This window comes from Leptopilina heterotoma, unplaced genomic scaffold (genome assembly GCF_015476425.1).
Source record: "Leptopilina heterotoma isolate Lh14 unplaced genomic scaffold, ASM1547642v1 Lhet_365, whole genome shotgun sequence".
Classification (NCBI taxonomy): Eukaryota; Metazoa; Arthropoda; class Insecta; order Hymenoptera; family Figitidae; genus Leptopilina; species Leptopilina heterotoma.
In genome coordinates, this window is record NW_025111046.1 from 731,129 (window position 1) to 748,429 (window position 17,301).

Consider the following 17,301-nt stretch of genomic DNA (forward strand, 5'->3'; position numbering starts at 1 on the left):
TATTTAGTTTAATTTTAGTTTTTTATTTTATTTTTATTCAGTTTTATTGTAGTTTTTTATTTTATTCTCATTTAACTTTACTTTAGTTTTCTACTTTATTTTTATTCAGTCTTATTTTATTTTAATTAGTCCAACAAAATTTTAATACAATTTTTATTTTATTTAACAAATAAAATTATTCACTGTTTACAAGTAACTTTCTAAAAAATATTTTTTCAATGACAAAAAAATTGATTTAAATAAACGATTATAATTGGTTATTATCAAATAAATAAATATTTTTTGATTAATTTGTATCAAATAATAATTATTATTTAATTTTTATTTAAGTCAATTTAATTGAATTTCCTTCACATACTGAAATAATTGGTTCAAATTTAATGTATTTGGTTTCAATAAAAACTAATATTTGATTCAAGTAATTATTTTTATTTAATATAATAGACAAGTAGTCGGTTATTTAAATCAAATCTTTTTATTAAATTCTACAATGAAGTGTTTTTCCCATCAGTGTAAAAAATATACTTCACATTTTAAAAATAAAAGAATTTTACATATGAAACTGAAAATTTTATACCGATTGTTATAGAAAAATTACCACACTGAAAAGAAATTTTTGTTTGATTTAAATAACCGATTATTTATTATTATTATTTTATTATATAAAATTATTTATTATTATTTGTACTCATAAAATATAATATAATTTTACAAAAATGATAAGCAAAGTGAACAAAAAATTTCCAATTCACTTACTTTCACAATATTGAGTGTGTAACTTTTCCTTAAATATTCATTTGAAAACCACAAAAATATTTCTTGCATTACGTTACTTTCAATTACAATAAATTCAATAAAATGCATAGTAACATTTTTTTCTGCAATATTTACTCAACTTGATTTACATTAAAAATTAAAGTTCAATAATTGAAATTAACTAACAATTCAATTAAAGTTAAATAATTGAACATAACTTGAAATTTGATTTAAATTTAATTCAAATTAAATTAAATTATAATAAATTAAGTCAACTTTAAAAAAGAATTTATATACATTAGGTTAAAAATGCGTAAATATACAAAAACAAAAGATGTCAGAATTTTTCTTTCAATTTTAATAAAATTTTTAATAAAATTTTTGTCAAAATTTCAAGTATTTTCAAAAATTTTCCTCAATTTCATATAAATTCTATTATTTACAAATTTTTTTTATAAATTTTTTTGCAATAATTATTTAATTATTTTCAATAAATAATAACATTTTTTACAGGGATTGAATCATTTTCATAAATAATAAAATTCATTTCAGGAAATCAATTATTTTCATAAATAATATTTTTTATTGGATTTCAATTATTTTTTATACAATTTTAATCCAAATCCTCAAAAAATGTAATTGTTCTTAACAATTTTATTAGAAATCGTCAAAAGAAATCAATTATTTAAAAATGTTTTATAAAACTCTTTCTGAGAATTGAATTTTAAAAAATATTTATTTATTCAATAAATTATTTATTTTTGCATTTAAATAATTAAATTTTCGTAGAATTTTCTAATAAAAACTGATTTTAAAAATGAATTTCAGTTGAAATTTTAGATTTGAATATTAAAAGCATTATAGCATAAATTTTAAGAAATAATTGAATTTTGAGAAGGTTTCAAATTAAATTTTTTGAAAATCCTAATTTTTCATATAATTATAACCAACAATTCTGTAGAATTAATTATTTTGAAAAAGTTTAATTTAATTTTTTTTAAATTATTTAAAGTGTTTATTTTTTAATTAAATATTAAATTATTAAATTGAAGAATTTCTGAAAATAATTTTTTCGTTAAATTGAATTGTAAACAAATGGATTTGAAAATTTTAAAAAAATTCTTTCAAAAATTATTAAAGATAATTGATTTAATGAAGAATTTTATTTAATAATTCTAGAAAATAATAATTAAATTAAAAATGATGAAAATAATTTTGAAAAAATTACAGTAAAAATATTCCTATATATAAAATAATGATTTTATCCCTCGATTATCTTTAATTTATTATAAAAAATGAAGATAGGTTTCTTCATTTTTTATAATAAATATTTATTTTTTACTTATTCAATTTTTAATTTTTTAAAAATTTTTTATATTTTTATAAATATAAATATAATTTGTTAAATTTCAAAAAAGTTTGTTACAAAATTCTAATTTTTTAGAAACAAAGAAATTTAATAAAAACAAAAAAGAAAAGAAAAATTCAATAAAAATATTTTTGAATTATTTGAAAAATAAAAATAGTATTAAATAATTTAAAAATAGTAAAAAAAATAAAGGAGTAGATTTATATTATAGCATTATAATATTATACATTATATTTATATAATAAATAATAATTTAATTTATATTCCAAAAAAATTCTTTCTATTCGAAAACTTTAATTCCTGTAATTATTAATAAAAAATTAAAAAAAAAAGTTAAATAAATAAAATGCAAAAAGGGATGGTCGATTGTCACTACTACAGTGAAGGGAACGAATTCCCAAGTGACAACCGCTAACTGTGAGGTCTCAGAAGTATCAGACGTCTGAAATGCAGTGGCCAATCTTTCTAATTCTATGGCTAAGGTTGGATTTTTTGCGTTCGTCTTCGTGGGGGGAGCGGCACACGAATCCCGACAGAACGGCTTTGCTTGAGTACTTGGGTGCGGACAGGCTACACAACCCTTCTAGACTCGTCGATATCTGATGTGGCGTATAAACCAACATCTTTGAATTCCTCAGTTACCAACTATACCACCACCAGAAGAAGATCATGGACGTCACTGCACTCATCGGTCCTCCTCTTCGTCCTCCTCGCAGATTGCGGCTGTCACATCCCTGGCACATTATCGATGCGTCAGAGTTCCTGAGTAGTTGCGGACCATCCCTGCCTCCATCTCACTCTTATTTCCCTTATATACTAAACGTCTGTCCTGTATCACCATTTGTGAGAAAACCCCCAATTTGCCAATTTTTTTTCCCCCGAAAATATTTACAATAACTTTTCAATTTTTCGTGCAATAATTGTTCCTCTAAAGGGGGATAATAAAAATAATTGTTTCAAGGTGAATGGAAAGTATTATTTTGTTATATAATGATCAATAGTTTTGCAAGGAATAACGTGTAAGGATGGAAGGTTAGCCCTCTTCCGATAAACGGTCGAACTGCTTGAGCAAAAAGAAACTATCGATCGCAAGTCTTGAGAAAAAAAAAATTATTTTCTCCCGAAATTAAAAAATACAATTTTATAAATAATTGTTTTGTTGTTTGTGAATCACAAATATGCTAAATTTATCAATTGTTTAAATAACTATTCAGTTTGAAAGGAAAAAAAGAAGAACCTACGGCGAGCTACTTTACCATCCGTGAATATTTTCCTCCTCACAAGGTAATTCTTTTTAAAACTAAAAAACAATTAACAACTTGTAACAATATTTTTTTTTTTAATTTATTAATTAATTTATTTATTATTTTATTAATTTTTTTTCTCGAAATGGTGAAAAATTCTAAACCAGTTGAAATCAGTACAAAAACAAGGCGGAATTTACAGTCGGTTAGGCAGAAATGTATTGCTAAGAAAACCCGGAGATAAACACCAACCGTTAACAATAACTCTTCATCTCTTCCTTATCATTAAAATATTTATTTAAATAAAAATAATTATTTTAAATATAATTATTATAAAATAATTATTCTAAAATTATAATCAACTGCATAGAAAAAGCAAATAACCTTTTCTTTTTATCGTCTATTGTTTACGAAAACGATACCTTCGAAAATCGAATGCTTATCGAAATTAACTTTGGCTAACTTCCAGTTAATGATTTTTGACAACTTTTTATTTACATTAAATTTCCTTTATTAAAAAAATTCAGAAAATATGTAAATTACTTCTATTTTACTAAAACACTTTTTTCAGTTTACATATCGATATTCTACAAGTTATTTTTGTTATTGTTTTAAATTCAAAAAAACATTTTAAAAAAACCCGTTACTTGTAAATATAACCAATAAATTATATGAATTTTATAAAAAAAATGCTCATATAATAAATTATCATTCAATTTTCTGTTATACTCGATTTTCTGAAGTTAAATAATGAATACCCAAGATTGTCTCAAAATTGGTGCGTGAATATATTTTTATAATTATATAATTATAAGAATTATAAGTCAACACTATTAATTCAACGATGGAGTGATAAAATTATTGTTTATATTTTTAATTATATTTATCAAAAATTGTGAACGTTCAAGTGAAAGACAATATTTTCATTACGCCCTTTAATTTGTATTTTATCAAAAAAATTATTTTCTTTCTACTAAAAGAATTAATTTTCAGCCAAATGAAATGTTTAATTTATATTATTCTCCATTACAGTTTAGTAATTTTTGAAATTAATTACACTGAGAAAAAACGTTCCTAAAGTTTTGAACGTTTCAATAAAAGAAATATATTTTCTATTTAAATAATTTCAAAAGTTACCAGAATTGAATTAAAAATAAAATTAATTCAATCAAATAATTTATGATAGAAAGGAATTAATAACCAAAAAAAATATTTTCTAACAAATTTCAAATTTTAACGAAATATAAAAAAATGGTTCAAGTAATTTCGTTAAAATTTGAACGTTCAAAACTTTAAGAAAATGTAACTTGGGTTAAAAGATAAATTCAAATATTGTGAAACATTTACAAAAAAAAAAATTAAAATTTAATATTTTTACAGATGAGAATATTAAACATGAGCCTCATTTGTATACGAAGAAAAATGGTATTGCAATCAGAAAACTTGTCGTTAGTAATTTACCCCCTGAGGTCAGTAAAAAATTATATCCTCTAAAAAAATTTAAACTGTTTTTAATTTACCCTCAATATTTATCTACTTCTAAAATCTTTTTTACTCTTAATATTTTTTCAAAAATGAATTAATCTGTAAAACGTATTTTTTAATGAAATTTAATTTTCAATAATTAAAAAGAATTTTGACTCTTCATTAAGTTACTTAATTAATTACTCTTAATATTTTTTTTGCCAATATAAATTAGACTGTAATACGTAATTTTTAATGAAATGTAATTTTCAGTAATTAAAATATTAAAAAGAATTTGTACTAGTCAAATAGCACCTTATTTACCTATTAAATAATAAATTAATAACTTAAGTATGGAAACAATTTAAATAAGTTTAGAATTTATTTATTTAATATTAATTATTAATTATTCTTTTCTAATTATTAATTATTATTTTTTAATTGTTAATTAACGTTATTTATTTATTTGATAAATTTTCAATTTTGCAACTAGCCTAATTACTAAGGGGAAACTTTACAAATTATAAAAGTTAATAATTATAAAAGTAATAATAACAAAATTAATAAGTAAAAAAAAATCATTTAACAATACCTTTGTTGGTAAACTTAATTAATTACTAAAAGCAAAATTCACATAAATTACAAAAGTCAATTGTTACTAATAATTAGAAATTGAAAAATAAAATAAAAATTCAACATTATTTTTGTCAGAAAACTCAATTAATTTCTAAAATCCAAACTTTCAGACACACGAAAAAGATATTAAATTTCTTTTCTCGAAATATGGACAAATTGACAAGTGTTTATTGAGACAAGACTGCAAATCAAATTGTATTCGTTGCTTCATCACATTCAAGAATGCTGAAGATGCTTTACAGTAAAATAAAAGAAATTCTCTAACCTATATTCTTCTCTTAAAGTTCTTTTTCATTAATTCATTTTATTTTTTATTTTAAATTTCTATTTTTAATAAAATATTTTTTCCTTTTTTAAGAGCAAGAAAAGCGGGGTATGAAAACTTTATTCAACTGAATAATCGAACACTAACCGTTGAACCGGTATATTCATGGTTTCAGCCTGAAAAAAGGAGAATAAATTTAAAAAGAAAACGAGAAAGTACACCAGAACCAGAGGAACCACCAATCAAAAAATTAAACGAAGATTGTCTCATCAGAATTTTCGAATATCTTCCAATTACAGATAGACTCAGAATTGAAAGGGGTAACACTTTATTAATTATTGTTAAAAATATAATAATAATAATTATTAAATTTAGTAACCAGTGAACTAATTAATACATTAATTAATTACCAGAAATAAATTAGTTATTTAATCAATAAATTAATAAATATATTAACCAACGAATTAATATTAGTTCGTTGAAGAATAGAATATTAGTAAAATTATCATTAAATTAATGAGCGAAATAATTCATAAATTAACCAGAAAATTAATTAATTAACCAATAAATGAGTGAATAAATTAACCAGTTAATTAAAGTTAATTATTAAACTAATTAATTGACGAAATAATAACTAAATTAACAAATGAATGAATTAATATATTAATTAGTAAGATTGTTAATAAATTTACCAGCAGAATAATTAATTAAGTAGCCAAAGAAATAATTAATAAATTAACCAGCAGAATAATTAATTAAATAGCCAAAGAAATAATTAATAAATTAATCAATAAATTAATTAAGTAATTTAGAGATTAAAATGAAATGTGTTTAGAAAAAAATATTTCTAATTAAACAATTAGTCAATAAAATAAATTAAAAATTTCAATTCAGTTTCAAGGCAATTTCGCGCAGCAAGTTTCAAATCATGGAGCAGAATTAAGTACCTAAAAAATTCCTCTTTCAAAACAACTGACACAACAAGAAGTATAATGGCATTTAATAAAATTCTACAAAGATGCGGACGTTACGTGACTCGCGTGAGATTAAATTCCAGCAATGGTGAATATAATGAGGAATCACTTCGAATTTTACCGATTTATTGTCAAAAATTAAATTCCCTGTATGCAAGTTCACTATCATCGTCGACAGCATTGAAAATTTTAGCCCTTCGCTGTCAGAATATTACAAAAATTGAACTATCATTGGAAAATTGTTTTGAAGATTCAGATGATGATTTTGCCTTCTTATTTTCTTTGAATAGAAAATTGAAATATGTTGATATTTGTTATGGCTACATAAATGGCACTTGTCTACTACAATTACCACCTGAATCGATACAGTCAATCGTTTTGGACAAATGTCTAGCGTCTGCCGATCATTTAATAGAAGTAAGCAACAGTATTTATTATTAATGTTTATTTGGACAATTGAAAAAAAAATTATTTAATTTAAATAATGAATTACTTGACTATAATTAAATAATTAAATAAATATTTATTAATAGCAAACAAATATTTATTTGTAGGAAAATATAATTTATTTTCAGCAAATAAATATTTATTTCAATCAAATAATTTTATTAACATTTTTTTTTATTTACTAACAATAGTATTTAATCTAAATATTTTTATATAAATATTTTATTTATTTATTCAAGTAAAATTATTTTCAAAAATTACTGACTGCAATGAAAAGCAAAACCGAAATTAAATTTAGTAACTTAAATTTTTTTTGTAACATGACAGAATATTATTCTAATAAAATAAATAAATAAATAAAAATTATTAGCCTGATGTAAATATTCATTTAAAAAAGTCAAGTAATCGATTATCTGATTTAAAAAATTTTTCTCAAGTGTATTAATACAGACAATTACATTCAAATTACTCGGATAGAATTAAAAGGAGTTTAATTTAGAAAAACCTAATTACTTCCTTGCAATATACATGATTACTAAATAATTACTTGTAACGAAATATCAGTAAAAACGATAATTAGCTAATTACTTAATAATCACCTAAATAATTATCAAAAGTATTCACCACTAAATTGTGTTTTAATTTTTAAAAATACGTACAAATATTGTAGAAAAAAAAGTATTTTTAAATATTTTATTTTTACAAATATTATAGAAAAACCTTAACAACATAGAAAATTTACATTGTTCATATTTTTAAATTTACACTGAAAAAATATAATTTGATTCAAATAACCGATTACTTTTCTATTATCAAATAAATATTTACTTGAATCAAATAATTTTTATTCAAATTAATTAAATAGCACCTATTTGCTTCAAATATTGAAGTTATTGGTTCAAATACAATTTTTTTGGTTTAAATAAAAATTATTTGTTTCTAGTAAATATTTATTTGTCTTAAATAAAAATATTATTTGATTGAAGTAAATATTTATTTGATCTAAAAAAGTTATTTGAATCAAATTTTTTTTCAATGTGAATGTAAAGAATAATTTTTTTTAAAATAATACTTGTAATACATTTTTTAAACTGTTCTTATCCTTTTATTTCTTCCTCAGGCAGTGAAGAATTATAAAAAATTATACGAACTCGATTTGACTGATTGCGACATTACCGGCCTTTTACCAGCTCTAAAAAATTGTGCCAATACTTTAAATACCCTTTTCTTCCAAGATTGTGTTTTGAGAAATAGAAATGAAGCCGATTGTATAAAATTTTTTGTCAATCTTCAACAATTATGGCTTGTCACAAATTTATGGGTTACTGATGATTTTTTGTACCACGTTGGACAAAATTGTCACAAAATTTCTTCCGTATGCATAATAGGTAAAAAAAATTAATTTTATACTAAAAAACTTTATAATAAAATAAAAATTAATATTATCTAATATTATCAATAATATTCATCAATATCATCAATAATAAAAAATTCCCACTTTTTAAAATTTAGTTCAAATTTATTTATTTCTATAGAAACTATAAAAGGAAATTTCAATAAAATTTTAAATGTTCAAATAAACAAAATTTTGTCTTCTATTTAAATATTTTTCTAATTTACTATAAACAAAAAAAGATATTTTTTACTCAGGGCCTTCTAAACTTTTTATTTGTTTCAAATAAATTTTATTTTATTCAAAAAGACTTTATTTGTTTCAAATAAATTTTATTTGGTTCAAAAAAAATTTTTTCTAGGTGCACTGAATTAAAAAATATTGGAAACTCAACAGTTAGTTAAGAATTAATTTTTTAATATACAAAATCATGTGTTTTAATAAATATGAACAAATAATAATTTTTAATAATACAAATTTAAAATTTGAACATTCGAAATTTTAGGAAAGTAAAAAAAAATAATTTTCTAAAAGTTAAAACTAATTTATTATAATTATAATATTAATAAAATATTAATTACTTACAATTACTATTAAGAGTTTTTTTTAATGAAATTAAATTCAATTCGACAGGTATGAACGAAATAATAACAGACTTTGGAATTGGCAATTTAGCACCACTGCCAAAATTAGAATGGTTAAATATCAAATTATCGATAACGGGCACAGGATTGGAGAAGATGTTGAATTTAAAATATTTAGAAATTAATAGCGACGGCTCATTAACGGAAGATGCATTGTGTAAGATTTTACAGAGAGCAGAGAAATTAGAAACACTGAAAATCAACGATGAAATGTACACGAGAAATGATTGTAAATTAATAAAAGTCGCTATTGAAGTCTGTGAAAAAAGGGAAAATAATTTACCACTACGTTTCATTTTCCAAACAATATCAGAGAGAGACAAAATTGAGCATTTAACCCGAATTTCTCCTAATCTCTTCTTTGAATTAATTATGTAAAAAACAAAATAAACAGTTCTTTTTTAAAATTCACCGAGAAATAATTTTTTGCACACAGCATATAAATGAAAATTTAATAAAATTTTTAGGAAATCCAAATAAAATTGAAAGACAATTGAAATAAAATTTCGAAGAAAGTGAAATAAAACTATAAAAAAAAAATGAAACAAAATTTCAAACAAAATTAAAAATAAAAACTGAAAAAAAATTTTAAACAAAAGAAACTAAAAATTTAGGAGCAATTCTCATTTAGTTGAAAAATATATTTTCTTTTTGTAAAATTTTCGTCCTCTGCAATTTGTTTTCTTATCTATTCACACATGAGATACGGTTAATGAAGGAATTAAAAACATGATAATAAATTGAATCAGCGATAAAGAAAAAAGGTAAACATTTCTCTCACAGTCAGCATTGTTCTGAAGACGCAGAAATACAACTGCATTTTACTGCATAATCTATAGATTTTCGAAGCAAATCCAGAGGGGTTTTTTTTTTAAATTACTTTCGAGAAAAAATGATCAATTTCGACGCTACGTGGCGCTACCAGTAGAAATACGAAAACTACTCAAAGCAGAATTTATAATTTCAGTATATAGCTTTCGTACAACGTGCAATACATGTGTTCGGTTTTTCGACTTTCAAGTTTTCCACAGTGCCATCAATTAAAGTTATTGAAAATATTGTAAGTAATCATTAAAATTGTTAAGGACAATCAAAAATATAGTAAAATTAATTGAATTTTTTGAATGAAATTAAATTTCACGAATTCTTTTTTGTTAAGAAAAAAATGTTTACAAGAAGAAGAAGAAGAAGAATGTTAAAAAAAATCTACTAAAAATAAATAAATAATACACTGAATAATTTGATCAAAGTGTAACGGATTCGTCCAATCACAATCAAATGAATTAAATTTATTATCTTGGTTACTTTTTACTTGACCTTTCTTTTCAAATTCTTGAAACTCTGTGTTTTCATAACATTGTGATTTAAAGCGAGAAATATTCAATTTGGAATTTAGCCATTAAATTATTACTTTCGTGGTTGGTTAATAATAATTAATTAGCATTGTTTAATTAATTATTATTAACAATTAATTAACTTTAACTAATTCACATTTAGAGAGATAATTTTCAAAAGAAACAATTTTCAACTGCTCGAAACAATAAATAAAACTAAAATGGAAAATAGAAAATAAATAAACTAGGATAGAAAATAGAAAATAAATAAAACTGAGATAGAAAACAGAAAATAAATAAACCTAAGATAAAAAAATAGAAAATAAATAAAACGAATTGCAAGAGAAAGAATAGAAAATAAATCAAACAAGTAAACAAAATTGTTATGTAATTTTTAACATTTTCAAAAATTAAATTTTGTGAAAAATATTAAATTTTACAACAACAAAAAATGCAATTTTATAAGAAAATGTAATTTTATAAAGAAAGTAATTTTCTAAAAAAAAGTCATTTTGTTTTAAAAAAATTAATTTTATAATAAAAAAATTAATTTTATGAAAAAATTGTAATAAACTTAAACTAATAAAAAAATTTTCCACAGATAGAAGAAGGAAAAGCAATAGAAAAATAAATATGGCACTATCGGTGGTTATGGCTGTTACAAATACTGATATTAAATCAATGAATATGATTAAAAATCGTTTGAAATTATCAGAGGCATTATGTATTAAAATTCCCCTTCAAGAATATCACGATACTACTACAACAAGTGAATGTGAATTTAATAAATTTCACTCTTCAACATTATCATGTCACGCGGACTCAAATTCAACTGAAAGCTCTACATCCGATACAATTAAATCGTCAAAACAAAACAAGGAATTATCAGAGGTCAGTATTTCAATAAGATTTTCACTTCCTCTCTATTCAATTTTTTGTGACAATAAAAAGAAATTTAGCTAAATTTTCTCTTTCTGATTAGTTGACTGACTTTTTCTCACGATTTTTAATTAGTAAACATTTTTTCTAATTAGTAAAATTTTCCACCATTTTAATTAGTGAAAATTTCTGTTTCTAATTAGTAAAAAATTGTACTAATAGTTTTAATTTGTAGAACTTTCTATTTCTGATTTTTAAAACTATCGAATTTGTAAAACTAATTAGTAAAAATCTAGATTCAATCTAAATTGGTTCAATTTTTTTTTTTTTGTAAATTTTGAATTAAAAATTTTTTTAAATAAAAATTTGGGCTAATTAGTTTAAATATAAAAACACTAAATTTAATTAGCAAATCTTTATATTTTCAAATTCTACATGAATTTGAATTAGTAAAAACTGAACCATATATAATAGTAAAAGTTTTCACTACTTTTTAGTAATTTTTTACTAAAACTTAAGTAAAAAAAAACATTGAAAATACTAAACAAAATAGTTAAATTTTACTAAAAATTAGTTAATTTTCTTACTAATGTGAATTAGTTACTCGATTTTCACAAATTGGGATTTAGAGAAATTAGTATTACTAATTAGTAAAACTTTCTATTTCTGAATCTGATCTCTAAATCATTCTATTTTGTTAATTAGAAAAACTTTCTACTATTTTTAATTAGTTTCAAAAATATCCTAATCTTTTATTACTTAAAACTTATTTAAATTTAAAAAATTAATTAAAATTTATTTTATTATCTAACCTTGCTACTATTTTTATTGACTAAAATTTGAATTAAAATGATAAATAGTCCACTAATTTCAATATTAGCAAACATTTTAACTAATTTTTCGTACAATTTTGCTGAGTTCAAATTCAGGAATTTAAAATTTTATTTGCTCAAATTGCTGAGAATTAGCGTAGAAATTTTTACAAATTAAAATTAGTGAACAACTTTACTCTAATTCAAATTTAGAAAGTGTTAAAAAAATATTTATTTTTCGAAGTAACTAAAATTACTAATTTATTTAGTGAGATTAATTTTAGTAAATTAAAAATTTCAGTATACTTTACTAACAGAATTTGTATTTTTTTACTATCAGTTAGTATTTTTTATTAACAATTGGCACATTTCTACTATACGAATTAGTATTTTTCTATTATCAATTAATATTTTCCTACTAACAATTAGTAATTTTTTAAGATTTAGTATTTTTCTACTACTAATTAGTTGTTTTTTACCATACTAATAGTATTTTTCTACTATCAATTAATATTTTTCTACAACCAATAAATACCAACTAAATCTGAATAAGCGAAATTTCACTAATTCCCAGCAAAAAGTATACCACTAATTTCAAAAAGCATTTATAAATTTTTTTGAGTGTATTTATTTTCTTATCAATAAATAATTTATTAAAAATTGAATTTCAGCAAACTTTAGCAATACGCGTCACTTACAGGAATCGTGATATCTTGAATTTAGGCGCTAATCTTAGGGAGCCATCCTGGCACAGATGGAATCCAAGACGACCTCAATACGATTCGGTAGACGATATACCAATAACATGTAACTCTGTATTCTACCGACTGGATATGAGAAATGATTATAAGGAAGACTTTCCCGTGGTGAGTGTCAACATAATTTCAAACAATTTTAAAATATAACAAAAATTAAAGAAAAAAATTGAATAATTGAATGTTTCTTGAAATTCAATTTCCACAAAGAATTTAATCAACAAATTTTTAAAGAATTAAATTCTTTCGGCCATTCTATAAATGCATTATTTTTATTAATTATTGAAAAAGTTCTTTGAGAATTTTCAAATTCATTTGTTTACCATTCAATTTTACCAAATTTTAATTATTCGTAAATTCTTCAATTAAATATATATTAGAAAATAAAAACTGAAAATAATTTTTAAAAAATTTAATTAAACTTTCTCAAAAAAATTAATTTTACAGAATTGTTAGTTAAAAATATGAAAAATCCAGATTTCAAAGATTTTGATTTGAAACCTTTTCAAAATTGAATTATTTCTAAAAATTCACGCTCTAATGCTTTTAATAATTAATTATAATCTAAAATTTTAACTCAAATCTATTTTTAAATCAATATTTTCAGAAAATTCTACAAGAATTCAATTATTATTTGTCTATTTATTTCTTTATTTTACAATCAATTAAATACAAAAATAAATAATTTATTGAATAATTGAATGTTTCTTAAAATTAAATTCTCATAATCAATTTTATCAATAAATTTTTAAATAATTGAATTCTTTTGACGGATTTTAATATACAATTTTTTAAGAGTAATTACATTTTTCAAGGAATTCGATTAAAATTGTATTAAAAATAATTGAAATTCCCCAATGAGTTTTATTCTTATTTATGAAAATAATTTAATTCTTAAAAAGAATTTTATTATTTACGAAAATAATTGAATCCCTGTAAAAATTTTATTATTTATAAAAATAATTGAATGATTGCGAAGAAAATAAAAAATTTGTAAATAAATGAATTTCTGTGAAATTTTTATTGTTTTATGTGAAAATTATTAAAGGTTTGCATAGAATTTTATTAAATTTCTTTTAAATAATTGAATTCTTTTGGAAAGTTTTATTAAAATATTAGATATTAAAAATCATTGAATTGAGAAAAATTTTTTTGAAAATAATTGAAATTTTACAAAGAATTTTATTAAAAATATTGGAAATAATTGAATTTCGGAGAAGAATTTTATTATTTCTAAAGATAATTGAAATTTTGACGAGAATTTTTTTAAATTCTTTAACACAATTGAATTTTTGCAAAGAATTTAATTACTTTAGAAAATAATTGTCTGACGTTTTGCTTAGGTGTTAGTAAAAAATAAATAATATTTGTTAGAAAGTAACTAATTATTAGTAGAAAATTACTAAATATTAGTAAAACAATAACTAAAAAAGTAATCAAATTTTACTAATTGAATTGTATTAAATTTAAATGAAATTTTCGGTCCCTGTGTTTAACTAAATTAAGTTTAGAGATGTTATTAAATAAATATTTACTTATTTGCAATAATTTTTATTTAAATCAATTAAATTATTTCAACAACTTTAAAAAAATATTTCAAGAACTAAATATTAAGAAAAAAAAAATTTATAGAACAGAATTTATTGGTTTGAATAGAATTGAATTGATGACAATAAAAATTATTTATTTTATAACAGTCAAGTAATAAATTTTAATTCAAATAAATTTTTCCAGAGTAATAAAGTTACATAATAATTATTTTTTAGAAAATGTCAAAAATATTAACTGTCAATTTTTGTTTCTAGAAATTTTGCAGGAACTGCGAGTTTCCTATTCCAATTCCGAACATCTACAGCTAAACGCACGTGGTACGAATGACTTCTTGACGATTGTATCGTCAATCCTGTAAAATACTGTGATAATGGACTGAAGCGGTAGCCGACTAAAACTAAATTTCTCATTGATGAGAAAGAGAGAAAGAAAAAAAATGAAGAAAAACAAGAAAAAAAATTCTAGTGCCTTAAAATAAAAATTTGTTAAGAAAATGACGAAAATTCCCACAGAGTCGGAAACGGGCCGCATTGATCATTCAAAAAAAAAAAACTTTTCTACGTAATTCTACGCACTAATTGTATATTTATAAAATTTCTAATTATTTGATAAAATCGGAAATGCCTTTCCGATGATAAAGATGACATTTAGAAATACTTATTACTAAATTCACAAAGTATATAATAATGTCTCATTATGTAATTAGTATTTTTATATTTCCTTTATTAATTAACATTTATAAAATTGAAACGACGCAAAAGAAATAAATCCCCTGCGACTACTGAAAAATGTCAGTTAATTTTTCTAATTAATATATCAGTTTCATAGTTACTGCCGTAAATTTATGAATTCATTAATTTTTTTTCCTCACAAGAAAGAATACAATAAGTGCAACAAATGTTTCTTTTCTTTCAAAAAAAAAAAAATTAATAAATTCATATTTTTCAGTTTTATAAAAATTTCTTAAATAAAAAAAAGATAACAATTTATAATGTCTTAAAAACAAAGAAAAACAAATTGCAAAATATTAAAAATAAAAATAAAGATAAACAATTTCTAACATTTCAAAAAATTCGTTTTAACTTTTTCAGTACTCGTGAAAGAATTATTTTTCTCCGTGAAGCAGGAAAAAAACATTGTTGTCTATATACAATAAACAAACAACTTGTTTGAAAATTTCCAATATTAATGATAAAGAAAATAATTTTGATATTGGCTCATGTAATGAAATTTTATAATGAAATTATCACTTTTTAATTCGACATCTTTTTTCCTTGCTAAACATATTATAGCGGACAATTTTATTTTTAAGCCGATGCAGTATTTCAAAAATACGAATAAACAAAAGCGAATCTAATTTCTGCAGTATGAATTTTGCAGAATTATCTCATGTGAACAATAGCGAATTTAGAAAATTATTTTGAATATAAAGTGTAAAATATATTTAGTATCACAGGCAAAAAATCATATATTGTACATTAAAATAAGAATCACGAAAGCTCTTATTGTAAGCAAATGTTTCTCATTTTTTTAAATTAATATTTTCTATTATAGTAAGAAATTTTATTTTAATGCAGGCATAATTTTTTGTGTGATATCACTAATATTGAAAAAGCGCTCTAAAAAAAGAATCTTCAAACGCATTGTCTAAATATTTAATGAAAAAAAAAAGAATACTCGACATCTTTGACTAATGTTTGTTTAAAAAATAAACTCATTCAAAACATCTGAATTATATAATGATTTTTACTAATTGACCCTTCTTTCTATTTCTAATTTTAATCTAATTCTAAGAAATTAAATTATAATAGAAAGTTTAATTTTAATTAAACAAAAATTAATATTAAAAATTTACGAAACTTGAAAAACTTGAAATTTATTTTATTTTAAATTAAAAAAACTTGAAAAACAACTCTGGTCTTGTAAATTTATTTTTACAATTTTTTGAGTCGAATATCAAATTTTGACTTTTTTCAGCAAATTGTAGCTTTTCTTAATTAAAAAAAAGATTTTTCCGAAACACGGAGGAACTCTGAACTTTTTTAGAATTTATTTCCGATTCGGAAAAAATTTGTATCTTGAAAAACGACGCTGGTCTTGTAAATTTATTTCCACAATTTTTGGAGGCAAATATCAAATTGAAGCTTTTTTTTATTAAAGAAGAGCTTTGTCCGAAAAACAAAGCTAGTCAGAACTTTTTTAGAATTTATTTCTAATTCATGAAAAATTTATATCTTGAAAAACGACGCTGGTGTTGACTATTTTTTTAAACAATTTTTGGAGTCGAATATCAAATTTTGACTTTTTTCATCAAATTGTAGCTTTTCTTAATTAAAAAAAAGATTTTTCCGAAACACGGGGGTAATAAGAACTGTTTTAGAATTTATTTACGATTCAGAAGAAATTTATATCTTAAAAAACGACGCGACGATGGTTTTGTAAATTTATTTTCACAATTTTTGGAGTCGAATATGAAATTTGGGCTTTTTTTCATCAATTTGGAGCATTGATTAATTAAAGAAGAGCTTTTTCGACGTGGATTAGTTATAATATTATTCTATTTATTATTAAATTATTATTTTCTGGAATTTTAAACTAATATTTTTCCTTGTATAAATTATTTTTAATAATTTTTGAAAAAGTTCTTTGAGAATTTGCAAATCTACTTGTTTACAATTAAATTTTACAAAATTTAGATTATTCGTAAATTCTTTAAATAATTTAGAAAAACATTCAATTCAACTTTTTAAAAACATTAATTCTACAGAATTGTTTGTT

At 21.4% G+C, this 17,301-nt stretch overlaps 2 protein-coding genes across 2 annotated transcripts; both read left to right on the forward strand.

The window, feature by feature from the left end:
• The first annotated feature begins 2,794 nt into the window (after nucleotides 1–2,794).
• LOC122505734 (putative RNA-binding protein EEED8.10) lies at nucleotides 2,795–9,603 on the forward strand. Its single transcript, XM_043617545.1, has 8 exons — nucleotides 2,795–2,968; nucleotides 3,394–3,409; nucleotides 4,750–4,838; nucleotides 5,580–5,710; nucleotides 5,828–6,054; nucleotides 6,629–7,125; nucleotides 8,276–8,543; nucleotides 9,182–9,603. Exons 1-8 carry the CDS (start codon nucleotides 2,795–2,797, stop codon nucleotides 9,568–9,570), a joined length of 1,791 nt encoding a protein of 596 aa, XP_043473480.1. The 3' UTR covers nucleotides 9,571–9,603.
• Nucleotides 9,604–10,096: 493 nt separating this feature from the next.
• On the forward strand, nucleotides 10,097–16,255 carry LOC122505732. The gene is made up of 4 exons (XM_043617544.1): nucleotides 10,097–10,252; nucleotides 11,128–11,417; nucleotides 12,889–13,083; nucleotides 14,778–16,255. Exons 2-4 carry the CDS (start codon nucleotides 11,160–11,162, stop codon nucleotides 14,829–14,831), a joined length of 507 nt encoding a protein of 168 aa, XP_043473479.1. The 5' UTR covers nucleotides 10,097–10,252; nucleotides 11,128–11,159; the 3' UTR covers nucleotides 14,832–16,255.
• The last annotated feature ends 1,046 nt before the right edge of the window (nucleotides 16,256–17,301 follow it).